This window comes from Branchiostoma floridae, unplaced genomic scaffold (genome assembly GCF_000003815.2).
Source record: "Branchiostoma floridae strain S238N-H82 unplaced genomic scaffold, Bfl_VNyyK Sc7u5tJ_1421, whole genome shotgun sequence".
NCBI lineage: Eukaryota > Metazoa > Chordata > Leptocardii > Amphioxiformes > Branchiostomatidae > Branchiostoma > Branchiostoma floridae.
The window spans coordinates 192,504-216,478 of NW_023365714.1; the positions used below are offsets into that span (position 1 = coordinate 192,504).

Sequence of the window (23,975 nt, forward strand, 5' to 3'; positions counted from 1 at the left end):
GTGAAACTGAAAGGACAGAAAGAAGAAAAAAATCTATTGTTGGTATAGGGTAACAGTACAGAAAATTCAGGTATAGGTCCATTTCAGGTCCAGAGGATCATTTCCGGACCTGAACCTGGACCTGATTGTCTGTGGAAACTCGAGAACTGGCAATACTCAAAACAATGGTAATTGGTCAATTTTGCTACAAAGAAATCTTCTTCGTCTTCATTACCCTCTAAAAACCCCACTGGGGTGTCGCTGAGGGGGGGGGGGGGGCTTGCGGATTAGGGCAAGGCAGCCAAACCGGCCTTAAAGAAATCTGCTTGGTGGAATATCAGACGCCCATTGGCATTTTAAAATCCCATCTCCATGTAATCAAGGCTGTCTCTGTACCTTTGACTGCAACAAATAATTGAATCTTGAGATTATTATTTACAGCATATTCTAACTGTATGAGGTGCGTGGTCAAGGAAATAGCAGTGATACCGGTAAGAGGCATCATATTGTGCAAACGAAAGAAATGAGTCCTGGTCATGTACATCATTTTGATTATCTAATACATTTTAAACAACTGATTTGTCAAAGAAGATTACAAAACGTGACCGGTAACGTCTTCCAGCTAGGATTAATTGAATAAGCTAAAAAAACAAAGATATTTACCTTCTTCCTGTTACCCCCAAACCCCTTAAATAGTTGTACCAAAGGTTTAGTTGTGAAGATTAATGCAGTTTCAAGACAATAGCCACTTGACAAACTTTATCTTACGTTACCTGATCTAAGAAGAGGCCACTATGTACAGATCCGGCACCCGAAACGTTTCCTCTAACTATATAAAGGTTAAGGAGATCGAATGGTATCTTCACTTGTTAATGTTTCCTGTTCTAAGACAAGTCCAAGTGTTCTGGTTTTTCCTGACTCCGTCACACCCGACACAAACCCTGTAACTACGCAGCAGGTTTGGCTGTAGAAGGAGTTAATCTTAATTTAGTCACAGTGGTTGTCGGTCGTGTATTGTTGTTTCAAGGTGGTCAAATGCCATTTATTCACCCTAGCTGCTGGCCATGAATTGTTGTAGAGAGACGGTTAAATGTTAAATGTTCGTTTATCTGCGTCAGTTGTTGGTCATGTATAAGTAGCGCGTGAGTTAAATCCATATTTATCCTAGGTGATGGTCGTGCATTGTTGTTGAATCGACATTAACTAGATTTTATTTGTAGGTCATGTATTGTTGTACTCCCCAAGTTTCTTGGTACGACTTTGTACACTGTCAGACATTTTGCCTACCTGCCCAAGCAACAATTTGCCACAAAGTTGCTATTCAAAATAATTTGTTTGATACAGACTTTCCTTCACCATAAGAGAGAGAAGTCTTGTTTTACGAATGTTTGTGTGTCTGTATGTGTTTTTGCCATTTTTCCTTGAGCCTGGGGAGCGAAGTCTTTTTTAGGCTAGTGTGCCTGCTTATCTGTAATGTGTTACTGCCATTTCCAATATACACGATGTAGCGTTACTATAAAGCCTCAGTGCTGCAAAAGTTTTCAGGCTGGAATGATGACAAAGCAGTGTGGGTAAGGGGGTGAATTCTGCCATCTCTGTCGTCGCCTGCTCGGTATCTCATTGATGACCTAAGATTATGTGTTTTGTTTAAAATGGAATATTGAGACAGAAGAAGACAATGAAAAACACATCATTCCACTTGTTCACGAAGTGGGTTTATTTGAAATTCTGCAAACTTCAAAACAAGAAAATACAGGTTCTTTGACTGTGCGGTATGCAGTAGGTGGTTTCAGCTTCCGTTGTTAGACAAATCACAAAAGTATTCTACCAGTGAGCTTTCACAGCACAGAAAACACATCATTCCTTGGGAAAACGAAAGCAACATATAAAAGTCTAAAGCAAATAAATGGTAGTAAATCAATTTCTTTGAAAGCCGAAAGGTGTAGACATATCGGTAAGCTTCCGTTGCCAGGCAAAGGACATAATTCACCATTGACATTTTATACCAGAGAAAACAATCATTTGAAGGGAAGTCACAATCGTCCCTGAATCAAAGTCTTAAGCTGACATCACAACAGTAATTCTGTTTCTATCTGTCAGCCAAATTTGCCAACGTTTTCATCTCATTGCCATACTTTTCTGGAACACATGTTCAACACATGCAAATCAGTTCATCTCTCAAGATGTTCCAAAGTTTGTAAAACAGTTTTTGAACAATCCAGTCATTTTGCAGGATGAATACCGAGAGGAATTTTTTTAGAAAGAGCTATATTTTTGATTAAGTGCTATATTCCGTTATATCATTTTGTCCAACTTAAAGGAAATACGTGACCTCATTGTATGGATGAGTGTTTCATGATAGACTACCCATGGATCCCAAAGTAGCTTATTTGGGTTGTATAAAGTTGAATGATGCATCAAAATACAAAGTAGTTTACTCATTCAAATCTCTGGTATGAATTATTGTCCTTTGCAGCTGCATCTCACCCCTGCCCGGAAACCATGTCTGTACAGATTTGACAGGTGATTGTGTGCATTGAAAGAAATTGTTGCCGATGGCTATTAATCAATGTCAAGCTAATGAGACTACCATTATTTGTCATCCATACGCAAACATTTAACCCTATTCAGACGGGGGAGGGCAACTGATCGAACAACCACCAAATTTGGTGAGTTTTCCTAAAAATTGGTTGGCAACGACTTCACGTGGTTTGAATAATTTTCATTTTTTTCGTGTTGCCACGACAACTGTTTGTTGACAGGCATTTTTTAACGAAAATTGCTAATTTCGGTTCTATGTATTTGTTATGTGTATTTGATATATTACTGCTATTTTTGTATATAAATACAATAAATTAAATACTATATAATGTTATCTAGAATATTTCATGATTAAATATGCAAAGTTATGCTAATTTTATGACGTCATCGGCAACTGAACTACCTGGTATTTTTTCTTAAGAAAAGTTGAAATGACCCTTTTTAGTCTATTTTCATTGCATTTTGCGATTATTTGTTGAAAAATGTATTTTAGAAAAGTCAAGGTGGTGGACATAAGACGGCGGAGCCTAACTGGTATCTTAGCTATGCATGACGTCATGATCCATACCATCAATTTAGTCTAACTCCATGTTTATTTTACAAAGCTTATGGTAACTGTGTGAACATCACGGATAGCTACCAAATGTTAGCGAGTGAAAAAAATGGCTAGAGGCATGATGCTGTGCACACATTATAAACTTTCAGATGTACTTAAAAACTGAACCATTGCGACATGCATTGTTTTAGATATCTAACAAATTGTCTTCGATAGCCGTCGACCAGTCATTTCCTTTAACGTACATCTTCGCCTTCTAAGTAACATTACTGAATACGTTAAAAGAGACAAAGAAAGTCACTTACTCGTCAACAGTTTTCTTGGTGATGAGTTCAACATTCCCGCTGCTTCAAACCCGTAAACTCTACAAATCCAGTACGTTGTGGCGGTTTCGTTGTGAAGGTAAAGGTGTTTTTAACAAAATCTTTGTCAAACCAACTGTACCTGGCGTTACCTGATCTAAGACAAGTTCAAGTTTTGGTCTTCCCTGCCTCCGTCACACCCGACACACACCCTGTAACTACGCAGCAGGTTTGGCTGAGGGAGTTATTCTCCATTTATCCAAAATGACTGTCAGTCACGTATTGTCGTAGGGAGGTGGCTACATACCCATTTATCTACCTTGTCTGTTGGTCGTGTATTGTTGTAATGTTTGAGTTAAATCCCCTCCATGCATCCGCCCGGGTTGTTGTGTATTGTAGTGCCAGAGTTATTCCCCATTGTTGTTGTTTTTCAGTACGTGTACGTGTTCAGACGATGTTTTCCTACCCCCTACAGCCTGCAAATCGTCCGTCATGTTGAAATCTGGTTAAGATGGGATTTGATTTTTCTAACTCCACACCTGCAGTCAGCACGAATCCAGTACCAAACGTCACTAGTTCTACACAAGTCCAAGTGTTCTGTTCTTAATTACCTGCCTCCGTCACACCAGACAAACCCTGTAACTAGGGCGCAGGTTTGCCTGTAAAAAGATTTAATCTCAATATATTCACCCCAGTTGGTGGTCGTGTATGCCACCGGGACGATTAAATCCTCTTTTACTTTCTATACATGTTGGCCCGCCCTTTTTGTAGCTGACTGAAGTCCCCGTTTATTCGCCGCGATTGTTCGTGCGCCTCTGTACAGACGGCGTTTGCTTGCCCAACTGGGCCGCGAATACGGCAAACCCGTCATTCAAAAATTTATAGAGAATGTTTGATCACTTTTGGAGTTTTGTCCGGTAAAGATAACAAGAGTGCAGTTCCCAACCGAGGCGCCCTGCGGCGCAAAAGCACACATCTTCGCTTTAGGTTGTTACTTTGAAATTTACTATTTTGAATATTGGCTGCTGTCTTTGTTCGTTAGCACATGGATATTTTCAGACGTACATGTATCATGTTACAATGTTTGATGCTAAAACTTGGAACTGATGAACAGATTGTCAACTTAAATGGAGTACCGTCTAATATTGAGTCGTTCGTTACAGTAGATAACACATATAAAACACATCATTCCACATATTTACGAAGCGGGTTTATTTGACAATTCTTGGAAAACCACAAGCAACTCTAAATAAAAGTCTCACGAAAATATCAGTTTCTTTGAATGCCGAGATCTGTAGTCATATTGTACGATTCCGTTGTCAGACAAAGGAAATCCACCATTGACATTTTATAGATCAGAAAACAATTTAAACACATCATTTTCAGTAACAAGTGGCTCTGTATAGAAGTCTTAAGTAGAAATATCACAACAATAGTTCTGTTTCTCTCTTTGTCAGCCAAATTTAGCTACACATTTTAGTCCCATTGCCATTCTTTTCATGATTTCAGAAATGCATGTTGAAAATGTGCAAATCATTTCATCTCACAAAATGACTCAAACTTGCAAACGTCATTTTGTAGGATGAATGACGGAAGAATCTTTTTTTTTCAAAAACGCTTACTCAATATGTCTTTCTACGGAGCTGCCAGACCTTTGGGCAGCCGGGATTCGCGGGTTTGCTGATAGATGAAATGCCTGTTCAGAGGTACGTAGTTCTTTAAAGCATCAGCACCATGCACATCTGCTTGAACGTCCTGTTGGTAATCCTGATGTGGAGCTGCTGCCTTGATCATGATGGGTGGAAGTGGAGGCCGCAGAACCGAAGAACTCTGATCAAAGCTGTGCGGAAGCGGGACTGTTCCCGACCTTGCAGTGGAGGCACCCTGCCATGCGTGATAATGACCTCTGGTTGGTGCGTTGTTTATGTTGCTGTGAACATCACTGAGGTCTGCCACAGGGGCAGGGCGCGTTTTGACTCTCTTCTTTACACACCAGATCGCAAGGAAAATGGCCGAGGTGAGAAGTCCGATGGCCGCGCTTATAAACCCAATGAGGAAGACTGGGTGGAAGTACGAACCGGAAGAAACAGTCGTAGCTTCCAGTAGAACAACAGATGTTGTTGTTGTCTCTTCACAGAACAGATCGTCAGTATTTACGTCATGCAGTAAGCTTTTCCCTGTAAGGTTAGCAGGTCCGGCACAGATGATCTGGCTCTCGAATGCATAAGACCCGGTCATTCGTTGCTTAAAGGGAAGCATCCTGCAGTCACACTGCCAGGGGTTGTTAGAGATGTCTACAGTTTGGGTGGAGGCCAGTATGTCATATGCCATGACTGGTAGAGTCTCCATGCTGTTACCACTAAGTAAAAGAGTGCTGAGCTGAGTCAGATTTACGAAAACGCTTGTTGCAAAGGTGGTGAGGTGGTTGTCCCGAAGGTCAAGAAGGCGGAGCTGCTGGGTGGCATTGAAGGTCGATGCCTCGATACTGTGTATGTTGTTGTAAAGCAGGAAAAGGTGCATCAGGTTAACAAGTCCCACAAACATGTCAGCTCTCAGACTGGTTAATCGGTTAAATTCAAGAGACAGTTGTCTTAACCTGGTTAAGTTGTAGAAAGCTCTGGGGTTGATGACGGAGATCTGGTTGTTACTAGAATGTAATCCAAGCAGTCTGCTGTACCTGGAGAAGTCAGACTGGCTTAAGGTTGTGATGACGTTGTTATACAGCCACAGGGTGCCGATGCTTGTAGGCAGGTCCTGAGGAACACTGCTTAGGCCTCTGTTTTCGCAGTGACAGTTTAACGGACAGCTGCTGCTGCAGGCTGCGGTCGGTCTGGCTTCATTCAGGATGATCAGCAGAAAAACCAGCATACTCTTCATCTTATTTGGCCATACTTTTGCCTGCATCATAAGAAATAGATATGGCTTTTTGGTATGACTTATGATCTTATAACCGTCGGTGCCCCAAGTGTTAACAAGTGTTCGGCAAGTGCTCTGTGATAGAGAAGAGGCCGAATGTGCTTGTAAGGTAATCAAAGGCCATTGATCAAAGTCAACCTAAACAAAGTGCCACCCTTTGTGGTCGATAAACAATAGCGTGGTCTGATCTTTTTAAATACACTGTGAGACTTGCAAATAAGCTAAAACTGTACTACATAAATGTTGTTTATCCGCTCAATACTAACACATTCAGCTTGAGCCACATCGAACCCATTTGTTCTTTTTCTTACTTAACTGTGCAGACTGTGGGTATTCTAAACAGTACCAAGTGTTAATCATAATTATACAGACCGCCTATATCGCTTGAGTGCTAACATCATGCCAACTTTGCACAGCTTATCCTGACTGTCAGGTGTGCGATGATAGCATCCTAACATTATGGACCTTTAAGAAATCAGCAATATTTGCTCGCGGTGAAATACTATGCAGACTTTGTAAACGATAAGTATATGTAACGTAAAGAAATTGGAAGAGACGAGTCCGGCGAATCGAGAGACGTTATACTTATCTGACATACGAAAAGATAAAACACTTAAGATGAATTTACTTAGGAAACTTAACATATCTCTGCAAATCTTTAAAAGATTGACAAAAGAAGCCACCTACCAGCCGACAGTTTGCTTGGTGAGTTTGACCTTTTTCCTGATGCCACAAGTCCGGCACCATGAAAGGTTTCCTTAGCAGTGAAAGTAAAGCTTACTCCAACGGAATCCTCACATGTCTAATTTTACCTGTTCTAAGACAAGTCCAAGTGTTCTGGTCCCTCCTGTCTCCGTCACGCCCGACACAAACCCTGTAACTACGCAGCAGGTTTGGCTGTAGAAGGAGTTAATCTCCAATTAGCCACAAAGGTTGTCACACATGTTGTTACATAGCCATTTATCTACTTCATTTGTTGGTCGTGTATTGTTGTAACGCCTGAGTAAAAACGCCATTTATCCGCCCTTGTTGTTGGTCGTGTATTGTTGTAGCGCTTGAGTCAAAACGTCATTTATCCACCCTTGTTGTTTGTCGTGTATTGTTGTAGCGTCTGAGTTAAAACGCCATTTATCCACCTTTGTTGTCGGTCGTGTATTGTTGTAGCGTCTGAGTTAAAACGCCATTTATCCACCTTTGTTGTCGGTCGTGTATTGTTGTAGCGTCTGAGTTAAAACGCCATTTATCCACCTTTGTTGTCGGTCGTGTATTGTTGTAGCGTCTGAGTTAAAACGCCATTTATCCACCTTTGTTGTCGGTCGTGTATTGTTGTAGCGTCTGAGTTAAAACGCCATTTATCCACCTTTGTTGTCGGTCGTGTATTGTTGTAGCGTCTGCGTTAAAACGCCATTTATCCACCCTTGTTGTTTGTCGTGTATTGTTGTAGCGTCTGAGTTAAAACGCCATTTATCCACCCGTGTTGTTGGTCGTGTATTGTTGTAGCGCCTGAGTTAAAACGCCATTTATCCACCCTTGTTGTTGGTCGTGTATTGTTGTAGCGCATGAGTTAAAACGCCATTTATCCACCCTTGATGTTGGTCGTGTATTGTTGTAGCTGTGTCAAATCCCCATTTATGCACCTTCTTGTCGGTACGCTTTTGTACAGACAGGTGTTTGCCTACTCCACCGGCCAGCGATTAAGGAAAACCAACTGTTCAAAATACTTTGAGTTAGTTTGATGCGATTTGTCCGTCCCACTTAGAGAGAGAAGTCTTGTTTATGTAATGTTATGTGCCTGTATGTCTGTATATTTGTGTCTTCGCAATTCTCAATATGCAAAATAGAGTGTGGTCATACATCCACCGTGTTGCTTATTTTCTCTCTTTGAACATTGTATTCTGTCGCAATAAAACGTGCTTTTGTGACAGCGCCCCCTGGCGTGTCATGCTAAAAGTAGCATATAGTCAGCAGAGGTAAAACTGGTGGCACCAGTGTTAGAGAAACACACTGCCTTCTAGTCTGTATGCAGTAACATATACAGAGTAAAATGTGTGTAAATTTCAGCATGATGTATTGACATCGTGCATTACTTAGCAGAAAGATTGTCGCGAAGTAACGAGAAATTTGCAGTACAGCACCGTCTGTTTGCAAGTGTAAAGAAAAGCAAAGTCAAGCACATCACTCAAGACACACATGGATTTATTTTCAAGCTTGAAGCAAACACCGTAAGAAGACAAATTTAGATTATCCTAATGTACATTCCTGCAGGTTCTTTCGTTAATCATTTCGCATGAGAACACCAAGTACAATTTTCAACTTATCACACCAAACAACTCAGTAATTAGAAATAGTAATTGGTAATTGTACGTGATTGTTAACTCAGTACATGTTATTAGTTCGTAAGTTCACCTTAGCGCTAAGTCACTGAACCATTGTTGGCATATCAATATGTTGTTATATCAATAGATATATTGGTCAGTAGGTCACTTATCATGGCAGTTCATCAGCACTCACCATTATCTTAAGATATTTTAAAACGAAAAGTTTGTCTGGACTATACCAAGAGCAAAAGGAGTGTCTGATGATCAGATTGGTGCTTTTGACTTCTCTCTGGATATCTGCCTATGGACCTGCTCCCATTATAGGGGGAAGGGGAGAGCGCGCCATTCTGTACCCCGGGTCGAAGATGGACGGAACCGGCTCGTGGGCTGGGTCTGATCCGTGCTTTACGTCACCAAACTGTGCTGCACCTGTTCCCGTGACGTCATGTCCTATGTTGTCAAGGCAACTGGCTGTGACGCGTGTTTCCGGGGCTGGGCTGGTCCTTCCTTTCCTCTTACTGCACCAGATCAGCAGGAAAACGGCTGAGGTAATGATGACCCCGACTGCCACACCCAGGGAGCCACTGAGGAAGTTTGAAAGGGAAAAACCGTCGGGTGAGCTACCATCAGCAGAAGTTGCGGGTGAGGTACCATCTGCAGAGCCACCGGATATGGTACCATCAACGAAACCACCGGGTGAGGTACCCATACCATCAGCAAGGACACTGGATGATGTACTTTCCTCTCCACAGATCATATCGTCAGGATATACAGCATATAACAAGCTTTTCCTTCATGGTTAGAAGGTCCGGCACAAATGATTTGTTTTTCAAATGCCGGGAAACTCGTCATCCTTCGCTTAAAGGGCAGCATCCTGCAGTCACACTGCCAGGGGTTGTTAGTGATGTCAACAGTTGAGATGGAGTCCAGTATGTCATATGCCGCTGGGGGCAGCGTGTCCATTTGATTGTTGGATAGGTCAACATGCCCCAGCACTGAACTATTCAAATTTGACAAGGCTTCAATTGGAAAAGCGTTGATGGTGTTGTTCTCCAGGACAAGTTCCCATAGGCTATTAAGTCCTATAAACATGTTAGCTGGGAGACTGGTTAACTGATTATTATCAAGGTACAGCCAAGTTAACCTGGTTAAGTTGAAGAAGGCTCCGCTGTTTATTACGGAGATCCGGTTGGATCGAAGCTCTAAGAACATCAGGTTGCTGTATCTTGAGAAGTCTGACTGGTTTAAGGTTGTGAGAGCGTTGTTATCCAGGTTCAGGAAAGTGATGGTTGGAGAGAGGTCCTGAGGAACACTGGTGAGGCCCATGTTGCTGCAGTCACCATCTGACCACAAACAGTTGCTTAAGGCTGGAGCACGAGTCAGTCCGACTTCATTCAGGAGGATCATCAGAAGAACCAGCATCCTCTTCTTCTTGTTTGTCATTTTGTCTGTGTGAAGAAGAGAATCCATGGCATGTGATCACATACTCATTCCTTATGAACAAATCTCTTGCGATCGTGACACGAACCGTCCGTTGTTCCAGCATTTTTACAATGTAAAATCACTATTGATAAACAGATAAATAAATTGAATTGGGGAAACATGACCTGGTATCTGATGGTTCTAATCCCCTGAAATTGTGTCACACAAAACATATTTCCTTACTCGACGTAGATGAACAAGATAACAAATTCGGAGGACCAGCTGCAGTACCATAGCAAGTCGCTAAGAAGTCTAAGATATGTTTTCATCTGATATAATTCACGACCTACCCAAATATCAAGACATTGAGGTATTCTCGAGTTATCATACAATGTATAATATGCTTAAACCCTTATAGGTTTATTGTACGATCGAGTCTTTGTTGACACAGTCTTTCCTGATACTCCGGTTATCTACAGCTTCATGTCTTTTTCCTACAGAGCAACCTAAGCAGGTAGTCCTGAAACAAACCTTGGAACTGCTTTGTGTTCGTCTTTGTGCACCCTTGTTTTCCCTATCAGTTACCTAAGTGCCTTCCCTCCAATAAGATAAAACTTTTCACCTTGATTCATGAAGCTGAACACTCGTTTGGCGGCGATTGTTTGTACCTCGGCTAACCTTCTGTAACCTTCTGTACCTTAGACAGACACACCGGGTGACAGCAGTCCTGAACTAGTCGCCATGCCAAAAACGTTCGTCTGGCCTCTGCTTTTTCCGCCGTCTTGAACCAAACCCTGTAACTGCGCAGCACGATATTCCGTTGTTTATCAAACTTCTTTGTACCTTAGCAAGACATATCTGGTAAAAGTGGTCCTGAGATAGTCGTCACGGTTTGATTTTACCTGCTCTAAGACAAGTCCGCCAACTCGTCTGGCGTCAGATGTGTCCGGTGTCTTGAACCAAGCCTGTAACTGCGCAGCACGAAATGGCTACTTTGTGATCCACTTCTTCAGTTTCACAAAACAAACATCGACTATTCAGGCAGAGTCATTTGAGCAGGTTGGCTTTCAAGAAGTAACAATGGCGTACCTGGATCCATGACCAAGTTTTTGTTCTCCTCGTGAAACGATCAGACTTACCAATTGTTCATAAACAGAAGCATTTCGCTCGCCTTGAATACAGCCGTGAGAGTTATACTCGTTCCGAACTTCTTTTACATAACGCAGGGTGGAGGTTACGTCAGGTCAGACCGGGTAGAACTTTGACGGTCGGCATTTTGCTTGAAGTTAAGTGTCGCTTCGCTGTTAACGAACAGCTGGTAAATAAACACCTGCTCTAAAGGGACAGGTACTAAAATGTTTAGAAACATAAAGGTAAGGAGTTGATTCTATACCTTTAATGAAATTATCAATGTAAGCTAGATGTCCTATTTTCTTCAGCATCCTTGTTGGCCGCAAGGCAACGCTTTTACCCTTCCATTAATTTGCTCATTTGAAAGAAACAAACCTGAAAAGTCTTGTGGCCTTCATTCCAGCATATCGTATGCTTTTGGATTTTACTATTTTCTTGTTGACTTTTGAGTTCTCATATACAGTAACAGTCTAAAGCATCAACTCAACATATTTCGACATCATCACAAAAGGGAGTTTATTTGAAAGTCTCAAGCAGACAACATGATATCAAAGACGACAATGCACATGAATAATAATGTCATATATTTGGCTGGAAAATATCAAAGTTGTGGTCATAGCTGCAACTTTCGTCATAAAACACCCAATCTAGTCTCACTCAAATATCGCAAGTTATTTTTATAGCCAGCAACTAAGGTTATAGCTGGAGACAGACAATAGAAAATGTCAGCACGCAGTGTACAATGTTATACTTGATTAATTATTTCTCAGAATTTCATGTGGATTCTAAAGCATCACGCAATCACAAATTCGCAGTCTCGTGCAAACATTGAATTCAAAGCCTAACGCAAACATCACAACAGTAAATACAATTTCGTTTGTCTTCAAAGTATACAAGGTTTCGATTCAAAGCAGCCTAAGAATAGTATAACAATTCCGGTTCACTTTCAAAAAAGAAATGAAAACCTAAAGCCTCACAAAAAACACCACAGCAAGAGAAATACAATTACATGTATGTCTTACTCTCAAAATCTATGAACTTCTAAAGTCTCAGGCAAACATCACAACAGTAAAATACAATTCCTCTTTTGTTTCCTCCAAACATGCAAACGTTTGGTCACAGCAAAAAAAATGATTCGTAAAAATCTATGATAAAAGAGTATTGCAAGCACCATGAAAATCGCATTTCACTAGTTTGGTTTCATTTGTAACTTGAAAATTCTGTACGTCCACCTTTATTCAGTCTCAATTTTACTTGTTTATTTCGTGAAAGGCAATTATAGAGCTTGCCAGAGTTTTTATTCTACAAACCAGGCAGACCTCTGGGTAGTCCCGACGGGCAGGTTTGCTGGTAGATGAAATGGTTCTTCAGGGGTCCGTAGCTGTTTGCATCGTCAGATTCTGCCGGCCCGTTCTGGTGACCTGTCTGAGACCCTCCTACCTTGATGGGCGGAAGTGGAGGCCGCAGAACCGCGGAACTCTGATCAAAGCTGTACGGGAGCGGGACTGTTCCCGGCCCTCCTGCCCGGCTTTCTACGTCATCAGATGCAGGGTCTGCTGCCCTTGCCGAGGAGGCATCCTGCCCGGTGTGAGCACGGTCTCTGGTTGGTGCGTCGTTTGTGTTGCTGCGAACATCACTGAGGTCTGACACTGGAGCAGGGCTCGTCTTGACCCTTGTCTTCATACACCGGATCGCGAGGAGAATAGCTGAGGTGAGGAGAGAGCCAACAACCCCGCCAAGTAAACCGCTGAGGAAGGCTGAGAGGGAGAACGAACCGGGAGGTGATACAGTACTGTGATCTACAGGAGACGAGGTACTTGGTGTGAAGTAGATTTCTGTTGTTGTCGTCTCACAGAACAGATCATCAGGATTTACCTCGTGTAGTAAGCTTTTCCCTGAAATGTTAGCAGGTCCGGTACAGTTGATCTGGCTCCCGAATGCATAAGACCCGGTCATTCTTTGCTTAAAGGGAAGCATCCTGCAGTCACACTGCCAGGGGTTGTTGGAGATGTCAACAGTTGAGATGTTGGCCAGTATGTCATACGCCATGAGTGGGAGTGTCTCCATCTGGTTGTCGGCCATGCTAAGCCATGGCAGTGCTGAAGTATTTAGATTCGACAAGGCCTCAATAGGGAAAGTGCTGATGTTGTTGTGAGATAAATCCAATGTGCGGAGCGCTGACAAATTTACCCATGCCCCAGCTTCAATTGTGCTGATGTTGTTGTTAGACAGGTATAAGTATTGTAGATTGGGCAGATTCACAAACGTGCAAGCTGCGATAGTTGTTAGCTGGTTGTACTGAATGTTAAGATTACGGAGCTGCGGGGTGACGTGAAAAGTTTCTGGTTCGATGCTGCCGATGTCATTATGATACAGATAAAGGTACTCCAGGTTATCAAGCCCCACAAACGTGTCAGCAGTGAGGCTGATTAACTGGTTGCTGGACATATGCAGATTTCGCAGTCTGGGCAGGTTTACAAAGGTTCCCGCCTCGATACTGGGGATGTTGTTGTTATCCAAGTAAAGGTACAACAGGTTGTCAAGTCCCTGAAACATGTCAGCTGTGAGGCTGGTTAACTGGTTATTGTGCAGCTGCAGATTTCGCAGTTGGGGCAGGTTTACATATGTTCCCACCTCGATACTGCGGATGTTGTTGGAAAACAGATAAAGGGTCTCCAGATTATCAAGTCCCTTAAACATGTCAGCTGCGAGGCTGGTTAACTGATTATTGTGCAGACGCAGATACCGCAGTCGGGGCAGGTTTACAAATGTTCCTGCCTCGATACTGCTGATATCATTGTTATACAGGTAAAGCCTTTCTAGGTTCTCAAGGCCCACAAACATGTCAGATTGAATGCTTGCTAACTGGTTAAACTGAAGGTACAGGAAAATTAAGCTGGCCAAGTTGTGGAACGCTCCGCTATTGATGACGGAGATCTGGTTGGAACCAAGATGTAATTCTGTCAGGCTGCTGTACCTGGAGAAGTCGGACTGGTTTAAGATTGTGATTAAGTTGCCCCACAGGTACAGGTGAGTGATGGATGTAGGGAGGTCCTGAGGAACACTGCTGAGGCCTCTGCTGCTGCAGTCACAGTCTGATGAACAGCTGCTGCTACAGGCTGCGGTCGGTCCAGCTTCCTTCAGCATGATCAGCAGAAGAACCAGCATCATCTTCATCTTGTTCAGCATTTTGTCTGTGTGAGGGGGAGAAGCCATGACATGTGATCACGTACTCAATCCTTACAAAAACATCTCTTGCGATCGTGACAGGAAATGGCCGTTGCTCGGTCATTTTAACATTTTCAAATCATCATTGATAAATAGATAAATGAATTGAATTGGGGAAAACTTTACCTGTTATCTGGTAGTTCTAATCCTTTGAATTTGTGCCATTGGTAAAGGCACATACCATATATTTCCTTACTCGACGTAGATGAACAAGATAACAAATTTGGAGGATCTGCTGCAGTACTATAACAGGTCGCTAGGTAGGGATCAAGACAAGCCGTTGAGGCATCGTCTTCCCTCAGAGATATGTACAATGTACAATGTGCGTCCGAACCTTCAAAGTTCGCACGTTTTATTGTATCGACGAATCTTTGTTACCTACACCACCATGTCTTTTTATACAGAGAAACTTGAGCGGGTGGTCCTGAAACAAACCTTTGTGTACCCATGTTTCCAAACTTCACCTTGATTCATGAAGCTGAGCGCTCTTTTGGCGGCGATTGTCGGTACCTCGGCTTATATATATATATAACTTCTGTAACCTTCTGTACCTTAGCAAGACATACAGGGTGACGTTAGTCCTGAAATAGTCGCTACGCCAAAAAAAGTCCGTCTGACCTCCGCTACAGCTGTGTCCGCCGACTTGAACCAAACCCTGTAACTGCTCAGCACAAAATTCCGTTGTTTATCAAACTTCTCTGTACCTTAGCAAGACATATCTGGTAAAGTTGGTCCTAACATAGTCGTCACGCTTCGATTTTACCTCCTTCTGTACCTTAGCCGGGCATACCGAATGACAGTAGTCCTGATATAGTTGATCTTACCTGCTCTAACTCAAGTTCAACTCGTCCGGGCGTCAGCTGTGTCCGACGTCTTGAACCAAACCTGTAACTGCGCAGCACGAAATGACTGTTTTATGATCCCCCTCCTCAATTTAAACAACACAAACACCGACTATTCAGGCAGAGTCATTTGATCAGGTTGGCTTTGAAGTAGTAACAATGGCGTACCTGGATCCATGACCAAGTTTTTGTTCTCCTAGTGAACGATCTGGCTTACCAGTTAGTTGTCCATAAACAGAAGCATTGTGCTCGCCATGAATACAGCCGTGAAAGTTATACCCGCTCCGACCTGCCTTCGCATAACGCAGGGTTGAGGTTACGTCAGGTCAGAGCGGGTAGAACTTTCACGGCTACCATTGCTCGAAGTAAAGTTTCTCCTGTGCTTCACAGTTAACGAACAGATGGTAAATAAACAACTGCTCTAAAGGGACAGGCACTAAAATGTTTAGAAACATAAAAGTAAGGTGTTTATTATATACCTTTAACATCAAAGTAAGGTGTTTATTATATACCTTTAATGAAATTATTAAGGTAAACTAGATGTCCTCTTTTCTGCAGTATCCTTGTTGGCCGGAAGGCAACGCTTTGACCCTTCTATTAATTTGCTCATTTGACAAAAACATACACGTAAAGCTCATGCAACATAAGAAAACCAGCATATCGTATGCTTTGCGATTTTACTAATTTTCTATGATGATGCGATTTTACTATTTTCTTGTTAACTTTTAGTTCTAAAGCCTCAACTCAACATATTCCGATCGCGACATAATCACAAAAAGAAGTTTATATGAAAGTCACAAGCAGACAACATGATATCAATGACGACAATACACAATGATAATTCTTTCTTATATTGGCCTGTAAAAATATCAAAGTTGTGGTCATATAGCTGCAACTTTCGTCATAAAACACCCAATCTAGTCTCACTCAAATATAGCAAGTTATTTTTATAGCCAGCAACTAAGGTTATAGCTGAAGACAGACAATAAATCAGCACGCAGTGTACAATGTTATACTTGATTAATCATTTCTCAGAATTTCTTGTGGATTCTGAAGCATCACGTAATCACAAATTCGCAGTCTTATGCAAACATATGGAATTCCGTGACCTCACACAAACATCACAACAGTAAAATACAATTTCGTTTGTCTTCAAAGTATACAAGGTTTCGATTCAAAGCAGCATAACAATAGAATAACAATTCCGGTTCACTTTCAAAAGAAATAAAAACCTAAAGCCTCACAAAAAACACCACAGCAAGAGAAATACAATTTCATTACTCTCAAAATCTATGAACTTCTAAAGTATCACGCAAACATCACAACAGTAAAATACAATTCCTTTTTTTGTTTCCTCAAAACATGCAAACGTTTGGTCATAGCAAAAAAAATGATTCGTAAAAATCTATGATAAAAGAGTATTGCAAGCACTTTGAAAAATAGCATTTCATTACAAAGTCTTAGTCCGGTTTTATTTGTAGCTTGAAATATCTGTACGTCTACCTTTATTCAGTCTCAATTTTACTTGTTTATTTTGTAAAAGGCAATTATCGAGCATGTTGGAGTTTGCAATTTACAAACCTGCAAGACGTTTGGGCAGTCCGGACGGGCAGGTTTGCTGGTAAATGAAGTGGTTCTTCAAAGGCTCACAGCTGTTTGCAGCATCAGTTTCTGCCAGAACGTCCTGGTGACCTGCCTGAGACCCTCCTCCCTTGATGGGCGGAAGTGGAGAACGCAGAACAGGAGAATTGATGGCGAAAGATTTTTTTACAAACCTCCCAGATTTTTGGGTAACCGGGATGGGCGGGTTTGCTGATATATTAGATGCCTGCTCAGAGATGCATTTAAAGCATCAGCACCATGTGCAACTTCTGGCGCGTTCTGGTGACCTGCCTGAAACCTTCCTCCCTTGATGGGCGGAAGTGGAGGCCGCAGAACCGCGGAACTCTGATCAAAGCTGTACGGAAGCGGGACTGTTCCTGATCCTCCTGCTCGGCTCCCTACGTCATCAGATGCAGGACCTGCTGCCCTTGCCGCGGGGGCACCCTGCCCTGTGTGAGCACGGTCTCTGGTTGCTGCGTCGTCTGTGTTGCTGTGAACATCACTGAGGTCTGGTACAGGGGTAGGGCTCGTCTTGACCCTAGTCTTCATACACCAGATCGCGAGGAGAACAGCCGAGGTGAGAAGAGAGCCAACAACCCCGCCAAGTAAACCGCTGAGGAAGGATGAGAGGGAGAAGGAACCGGAAGGAGATGTAGTACCGCCTTCTGTCAATCTTGGATGGGTGGTACTTGGAGTAGCTGATGGAGAAGATTTCAAGTGAAAGTGTTCAGTACTTGGATTATCAGTCGGGGAAGATGGCGAGTGGAGGCGGGTGGCACTTGAAGGGGTTGATGGAGAAGATGCGGAGTGAAAGTGGGTTTTACTTGGAGTTCTTTGAAAGTTGGTTGTACTTGAGGTTGCTGCCTGAGAGGATGAAGAGTGAAAGTGTGTGGGTCTTGGAGCAGCTGTTGTGGAAGATTCCAAGTCAAATTGTTCGGTACTAGGAGTATCTGTCGGGGAAGATGACGAGTGAAAGTGAGTGGAAATTTCAGTAGTTGTCGGAGAAGATTCCAAATTAAAGGTTGTTCTACTCGGAGTGGTTGGGGAAAATACGGAGGGAAGGTCGGTGGTACTTAGAGTTGTTGTTGGAAAAGATGGTGAGTGAACGTCGGTGGTACTTGGAGTTACTGTTGTGGAAGATTCAAAGAGAAAGTTGGTGGTACTTAGAGTCGTTGTGCTCTGATCTACAGGAGACGAGGTACTTGGGGTGGAGGATATATCTGTTGTTGTCTCTTCACAGACCAGATCGTCAGGATTTGCGTCCCGTAGTAAGCTTTTCCCTGTAAGGTTAGCAGGTCCGGCACAGATGATCTGGGTCTCAAATGGGTAAGACCCGGTCATTCTTTGCTTAAAGGGGCACATCCTGTAGTCACACTGCCAGAGGTTGTTAGATATGTCAACAGTTGAAATGGGAGCCAGTATGTCATACGCAATGGGTGGGAGTGTCTCCATGCTGTTGTCGTCCATGCTAAGGTCTGAAAGTGCTGAAGTATTTAGATTCGACAAGTCCTCAACTGGGAAAGTGTTTATATAGTTGTGAGATAAATCCAATCTGCGGAGCGCTGTCAAATTTGCCAATGCCCCATCTTCAATGGTGCGGATGTTGTTGCCATGCAGGTATAAGTATTGTAGTTGGTGCAGATTCACAAACGTGCCAGCTGCGATGGTTGTTAGGTGGTTGTTCTCAATGCGAAGTTCACGGAGCTGCGGGATGAGGTGAAAAGTTTCTGGTTCGATGCTGCTGATGTCATTATGGTGCAGATAAAGGTACTGCAGGTTATCAAGTCCCTCAAACATGTCAGCTGTGAGGTCGGTTATCTGATTATTGTGCAGACGCAGATTTCGCAGTTGGGGCAGGTTTACAAACGTGGCTGCTGCGATGGTTGTTATGTGGTTGTAATGAAGGTAAAGATTACGGAGCTGCGGGGTGACGTGGAAAGTTTCTGGTTCGATGCTGCTGATGTCATTTTGGTGCAGATAAACGTCCTCCAGATTATCAAGTCCTACAAACGTGTCAGCTGTGAGGTTGGTTAACTGGTTATTGTACAGACTCAGAGTTTGCAGTTGGGGCAGGTTTACAAATGTTTCTTCCTCGATAGTGCTGATATCATTGTTATGCAGGTGAAGGACCTCTAGGCTATCAACTCCCACAAACATGTCAGCTCGGATGCTGGTTAACTGGTTATTATAAAGATACAAGTAGGTTAAGCTTGTCAAATTGTGGAACGCTCCGCTGTTGATTACAGAGATCTGGTTGGAAGTAAGATGTAATTCTGTCAGGCTGCTGTACCTGGAGAAGTCGGACTGGTTTAAGGTTGTGATGACGTTGTTACGCAAGTCGAGGATAGTGATGTCTGTAGGCAGGTCCCGAGGAACACTGCTGAGGCCTCTGTTGCTGCAGGTACAGCCTGATGAACAGCTGCTGCTGCAGGCTGCGGTCGGTCCAGGCTCCTTCAGTATGACCAGCAGAAGAACCAGCATCCTCTTCATCTTGTTCGTCATTTTGTCTGTAAGAAGGAGAGGAGCCATAACATGCGATCACATAATCAATTCTTACAAACAAATCTCTTGGCAACTTGGCAGGAAATGGCCGTCGCTCTGGCATTTTAACAATGTCAAATCACTATTGAATAGGGGAAAACTTGACCTGGCATCTGGTAGTTCTAATCCCCTAAAATTGTGCCCTTGGGAAAGGCACATATTCGACGTTAATTAATAAGATAACAAATTCGGAAGATCTGCTGCAGTACCATAACAAGTCGCTTGGCGGTGCTAAAATCTTATTGTTTTCATCTGATTTGATTCTCGACCTACCCACATATCAAATATCAAGAAATCCGTTGAGGCATTCTCGAGTTATTGTTCTTCCCTCAGACACATGTACAACTACAATGTATGATGTGTTTCAGAACCATTATAGGTTTATTGTACGAACGAATCTTTGTAGACCAAGTGTTTCCTGATACTCCCGGTTACCTAACACCGCCATGTCTTTTCATACAGAGCAACATGAGCGGTTGGTCCTGAAACAAACCTTGGAACTGCTTTGTTTACGTCCTTGTGTATCCATGTTTTCCTTATCAGCTACCTTCCCTCCAATAAGATCAAACTTCTCACCTTGAACGAAAGAAGCTGAACGCTCGTTTGGCGTCGGTTGTTTATTTTGTACCTTGGCTTCCGTAAACGGTAGCCTTCTGTACCTTAGCCAGACATACCATGCCAAAAAAAGGTTTGTCTGCCATCTGCTGTGTCCGCCGTCTTGAACCAAACCCTGTAACTACGCAGCACGAAATTCCGTTTTTTATCAAACTTCTCTGTACCTTAGCAAGGCATATCTGGTTAAGGTGGTCGTCACGCTTCGTACCTTCTGTACCTTAGCCGGACATACCGAATGACAGTAGTCCTGATATAGTTGATTTTAACTGCTTTAAGTCAAGTCCAACTCGTCTGGCGTCAGTTGTGTCCGGTGTCTTGAACCAAACCTGTAACTGCGCAGCACGAAATGACTGTTTTATGATCCACCTCCTCAGTTTCACAACAAAAACACCGACTATTCAGGCAAAGTCATTTGAGATGGTTGGCCTTAAAGCAGAAACAATTGCGTACGTATATTGGATCCATGACCAAGTTTTTGTTCTCCTAGTGAAACGATCGGGCTTACCAATTGTTCTTAAACAGAAGCATTTCGCTCGCCATGAATACAACTGTGAAAGTTGTACCCGCTCCGACCTGCCTTTACATAATGCAGGGTGGAGGTCAAGTCAGGTCAGAGCGGGTAGAACTTTCACGGCCACCATTTTGCTTGAATTAAAATATCCCATGTGCTTCGCAGTTAACAAACAGCTGGTAAATAAACACCCGCTCTAAAAGGACAGGCACAAAAATGCTCACTTTACTGATTTAATGACTTGTTTAGAAACATGTAAGTAAGGTGTTGATTCTAGACCCTTGATGAAATTAGTATGGTAAACATGGTGTCCTCTTTCCTGCAGTATCCTTGTTGGCCGCTATGCAACGCTTCTACCTTTCCATTGATTTTGCTCATTTGACAGAAACATACTTGACAAGTCTTGTGGATTTCAATCAATATTATAAGAAAACCAGCATATCGTTTGCTTTGCGATTTTACTATTTTCTAGTTGACTTTTGAGTTCTCATATACACTTACAGTCTAAAGCCTCAACTCAACATATACCGACATTATCACAAAAGTGAGTTTATAAGTCTAAAAGTATCAAGCAGACAACATGATATCAAAGACGACAATACACATGAATAATTCTTTTATCTATTTGGCTAGAAAATATCAAAGTTGTGGTCATAGCTGCAACTTTCGTCATAAAACACCCATTCTAGTATCACGCAAATATCGCCCAAAAAAAACCATCCTTCTTGCTGGGCTACATAGTCTAAAGCCTCAACTTGGCAGTGATAAAGATATTCTGACATAATCACAAAAATGAGTTTGTTTGAATACAAGACAACAATGACGAAAATTCAAAACAAAATGCATTTATTCATTTGTCTGGAAAAATATTAAGTTGTAGTCAAATCTACAACTTTCATTATAAAGCGCCTAAAACTTTTACCACGCAGTGTTGGTTGGTTGGTTATACAGCAGCCAGTCTATATATTATATATACATGACACTAACGACTTCATTTTCCGGTCTTACTCAAACATCGCAACACTGAATGTTGTTCTTCCTTTGATACCAAATCAAAGCTGTCAGCAACCAAAGTTATAGATGAGGACAAACATTTGAAAAATTCAGAACGTAGTGTACAATGTAGTACTGGCTTAACATGTTATTACACAGGGTGAGAGGTGAATTCTAAATGATATATGCAAACATCACTGCAACGAAAAAATAGAATTGGGTTTGTCTCTTCAAATAGTATACCTTACAAAATCATATTGTATAAAACTCCAAAGTCTCCTGCAAACACGGAATTCATAAGCCTCACGCACACATCACAACAGTAACAGGAGACAATTCTGTTTTCCTTCAAATTATACAATATTCTAAAGACTCACCAAAACATCACAGCATTGGAAATACAATTCCGTTTTTCTTCACAAATTGCGGGAAATTACAACTGTACTGAATACACATTGTCTTGAAAATTGAACTGTCACTCATTGAACAGAACGTGTGAAATACTATGTATTCACAGAGTATTTGGCTCTAGTCAGGTTTTTATTCTAGGATTTTTGGACGTTTAATACTTTTATTTTCTTTTTTTTTTACATTTTAAGTACAGGTTGTTCTTCCTGGATCATGGGAAGTTCAGGATGATTGTTGACGTCATCAGACTGCCACAGTCCTAACCACTGATTACACCACAGCTGTAGCGTTTGCATTAGCAGCTATAGCACTCAGGTGTAGTTCAGGGAAAGGGGCTGTTTTCAGTCTCCTCGCATAACGATACCTCGGGTATTTTTCAGGGTTAGGGGCTGTTTTACGCCTCCTGATTTTGCACCACACCGCAGAGTAAACGGCCGAGGTGAGAAAAGCTCCAACTAAAATGCCTCCCAACCCACTCAGGAACACAGGAAGGGAGAACGAATCTGGAGAAGACGTGTTACTGCCTTCTGTCACGGTGACCCGTGACTGAAACTCAGTGGCTAGAGAAGATTCAACGTGAAAGTTGGTAATACTTGGAGTCCTTGTTGGGTAGTGGTTTGTGCTATGACCTACAGGAGACGAGGTGCTTGGTGTGGAGAAAATTTCTGTTATCGTTTCTTCACAGATCAGATCGTCAGGGTTTACATCCTGTACCAAACTCTTTCCTTGTAGATGAGTAGGTCCGTAACAGGTGATGCTGTACTCAAATGTGTAGAATCCAGTCATTCTGCGCCTGAAGGGAAGCATCCTACAGTCACACTGCCAGGGGTTGTAGCCAATGATTATCCTAGACCGCATGGATGTCAGTATGTCATATGCCTCAGGGGGTAGTGTCTCCATTCGGTTATGACTCAACGAAAGCTCTGACAGTTCTGAACTGTTCAGATTTAATAAGAAGTCGGAAGGGAAAACGTCGATGTGGTTGGAAGAAAGGAGGAGTGTGCTGAGGTGCCGGTTTGTACTGAAGGTTCCCGCCTCAATGCTGTGGATGTTGTTGTTATACAGGTAAAGGGTCTCCAGATTATCAAGTCCCACAAACATGTCAGCTGTGAGGTTGGTTAACTGATTATTGTGCAGCTGCAGAGTTCGCAGTTGGGTCAGGTTCACAAATGTTCTTTCCTCGATACTGCGGATGTTGTTGTGATGCAGATAAAGATACTGAAGGCTATCAAGTCCCACAAACATGTCAGCTCGGAGACTGGTTAACTGGTTATTGTCAAGGTTCAGTCCCGTTAAGCTGGTCAAGTTGTGGAACGCTCCGCTGTTGATGACGGAGATCTGGTTGTATTGAAGCTCTAACCATGTCAGGCTGCTGTACCTGGAGAAGGCGGACTGGCTTAAGGTTGTGATGGCGTTTTCCCACAGGTTCAGACTAGTGATGGTTGTAGGCAGGAACTGAGGAACACTCCTGAGGCCCAAACGGGTGCAGCTACAGAATGATGACGTGCATGTGTCTCCGCAGGCTGCGGTTGGTCCTGTTTCCTTCAGGACGATCAGCAGAAGAACCAGCATCCTTTTCGCCATGACAAACATTTTGACTACATAGTTGAAAACAAAATAGTCCAATAAGTTACAACGCAAAGTTTGCATACGTTATCGTTCAAGTCTTTTTAATTCCTAAATCGTTCTTGCATTATATGGTTAACTGCACACAATACATCTTCCTGTCCTGTTAGGTAAACATTTTCTCACCTGGCAGCTGTTGCACCGCTCACGATACTGTTCTGCTGCTACGAGGACTGTGCTTCAACTTGACTTTATAGCGCCTGGTGGTAATTGGCGTAGTGTGTAGTGTGTAATCATAGTATTATGAATACAGACGAAACAATGCAAACTATCATATTCTCTTGTTCCGAAGTTTATCCCCAAGCAGATGGAATGTTACTAGGGTAAATCATAAACCCTTTTTTACTTTTTTTCTCTCAGCCCTCTAGAAAGGGAGACACTGCCTCCTGCATGACACTTGCCTGAGTGTCATTCCCAAGTTCCCAAGCGCATGTAAACAGATCT

The 23,975-nt window shown here is 42.5% G+C and overlaps 3 protein-coding genes across 3 annotated transcripts; all 3 read right to left on the reverse strand.

Moving 5' to 3' along the window:
- Positions 1 to 5,013: 5,013 nt before the first annotated feature.
- On the reverse strand, positions 5,014 to 6,255 carry LOC118407536 (SLIT and NTRK-like protein 2). Its single transcript, XM_035808012.1, has one exon. The coding sequence runs from the start codon at positions 6,253 to 6,255 to the stop codon at positions 5,014 to 5,016; it is 1,242 nt and encodes a 413-aa protein (XP_035663905.1).
- A 3,110-nt stretch (positions 6,256 to 9,365) lies between these two features.
- On the reverse strand, positions 9,366 to 10,055 carry LOC118407537 (SLIT and NTRK-like protein 2). Its single transcript, XM_035808013.1, has one exon. It carries the CDS (start codon positions 10,053 to 10,055, stop codon positions 9,366 to 9,368), a length of 690 nt encoding a protein of 229 aa, XP_035663906.1.
- An 11,736-nt stretch (positions 10,056 to 21,791) lies between these two features.
- LOC118407584 (SLIT and NTRK-like protein 2) lies at positions 21,792 to 23,495 on the reverse strand. The gene has a single exon (XM_035808082.1). The coding sequence runs from the start codon at positions 23,487 to 23,489 to the stop codon at positions 22,176 to 22,178; it is 1,314 nt and encodes a 437-aa protein (XP_035663975.1). The 5' UTR covers positions 23,490 to 23,495; the 3' UTR covers positions 21,792 to 22,175.
- Between the last annotated feature and the right edge of the window lie 480 nt (positions 23,496 to 23,975).

Bases quoted from the DNA above. Each gene is read 5' to 3' on its own strand.
- LOC118407536 (XM_035808012.1), bottom strand. From the start codon at position 6,255: ATGAAGAGTATGCTGGTTTTTCTGCTGATCATCCTGAATGAAGCCAGA.
- LOC118407537 (XM_035808013.1), bottom strand. From the start codon at position 10,055: ATGACAAACAAGAAGAAGAGGATGCTGGTTCTTCTGATGATCCTCCTG.
- LOC118407584 (XM_035808082.1), bottom strand. From the start codon at position 23,489: ATGGCGAAAAGGATGCTGGTTCTTCTGCTGATCGTCCTGAAGGAAACA.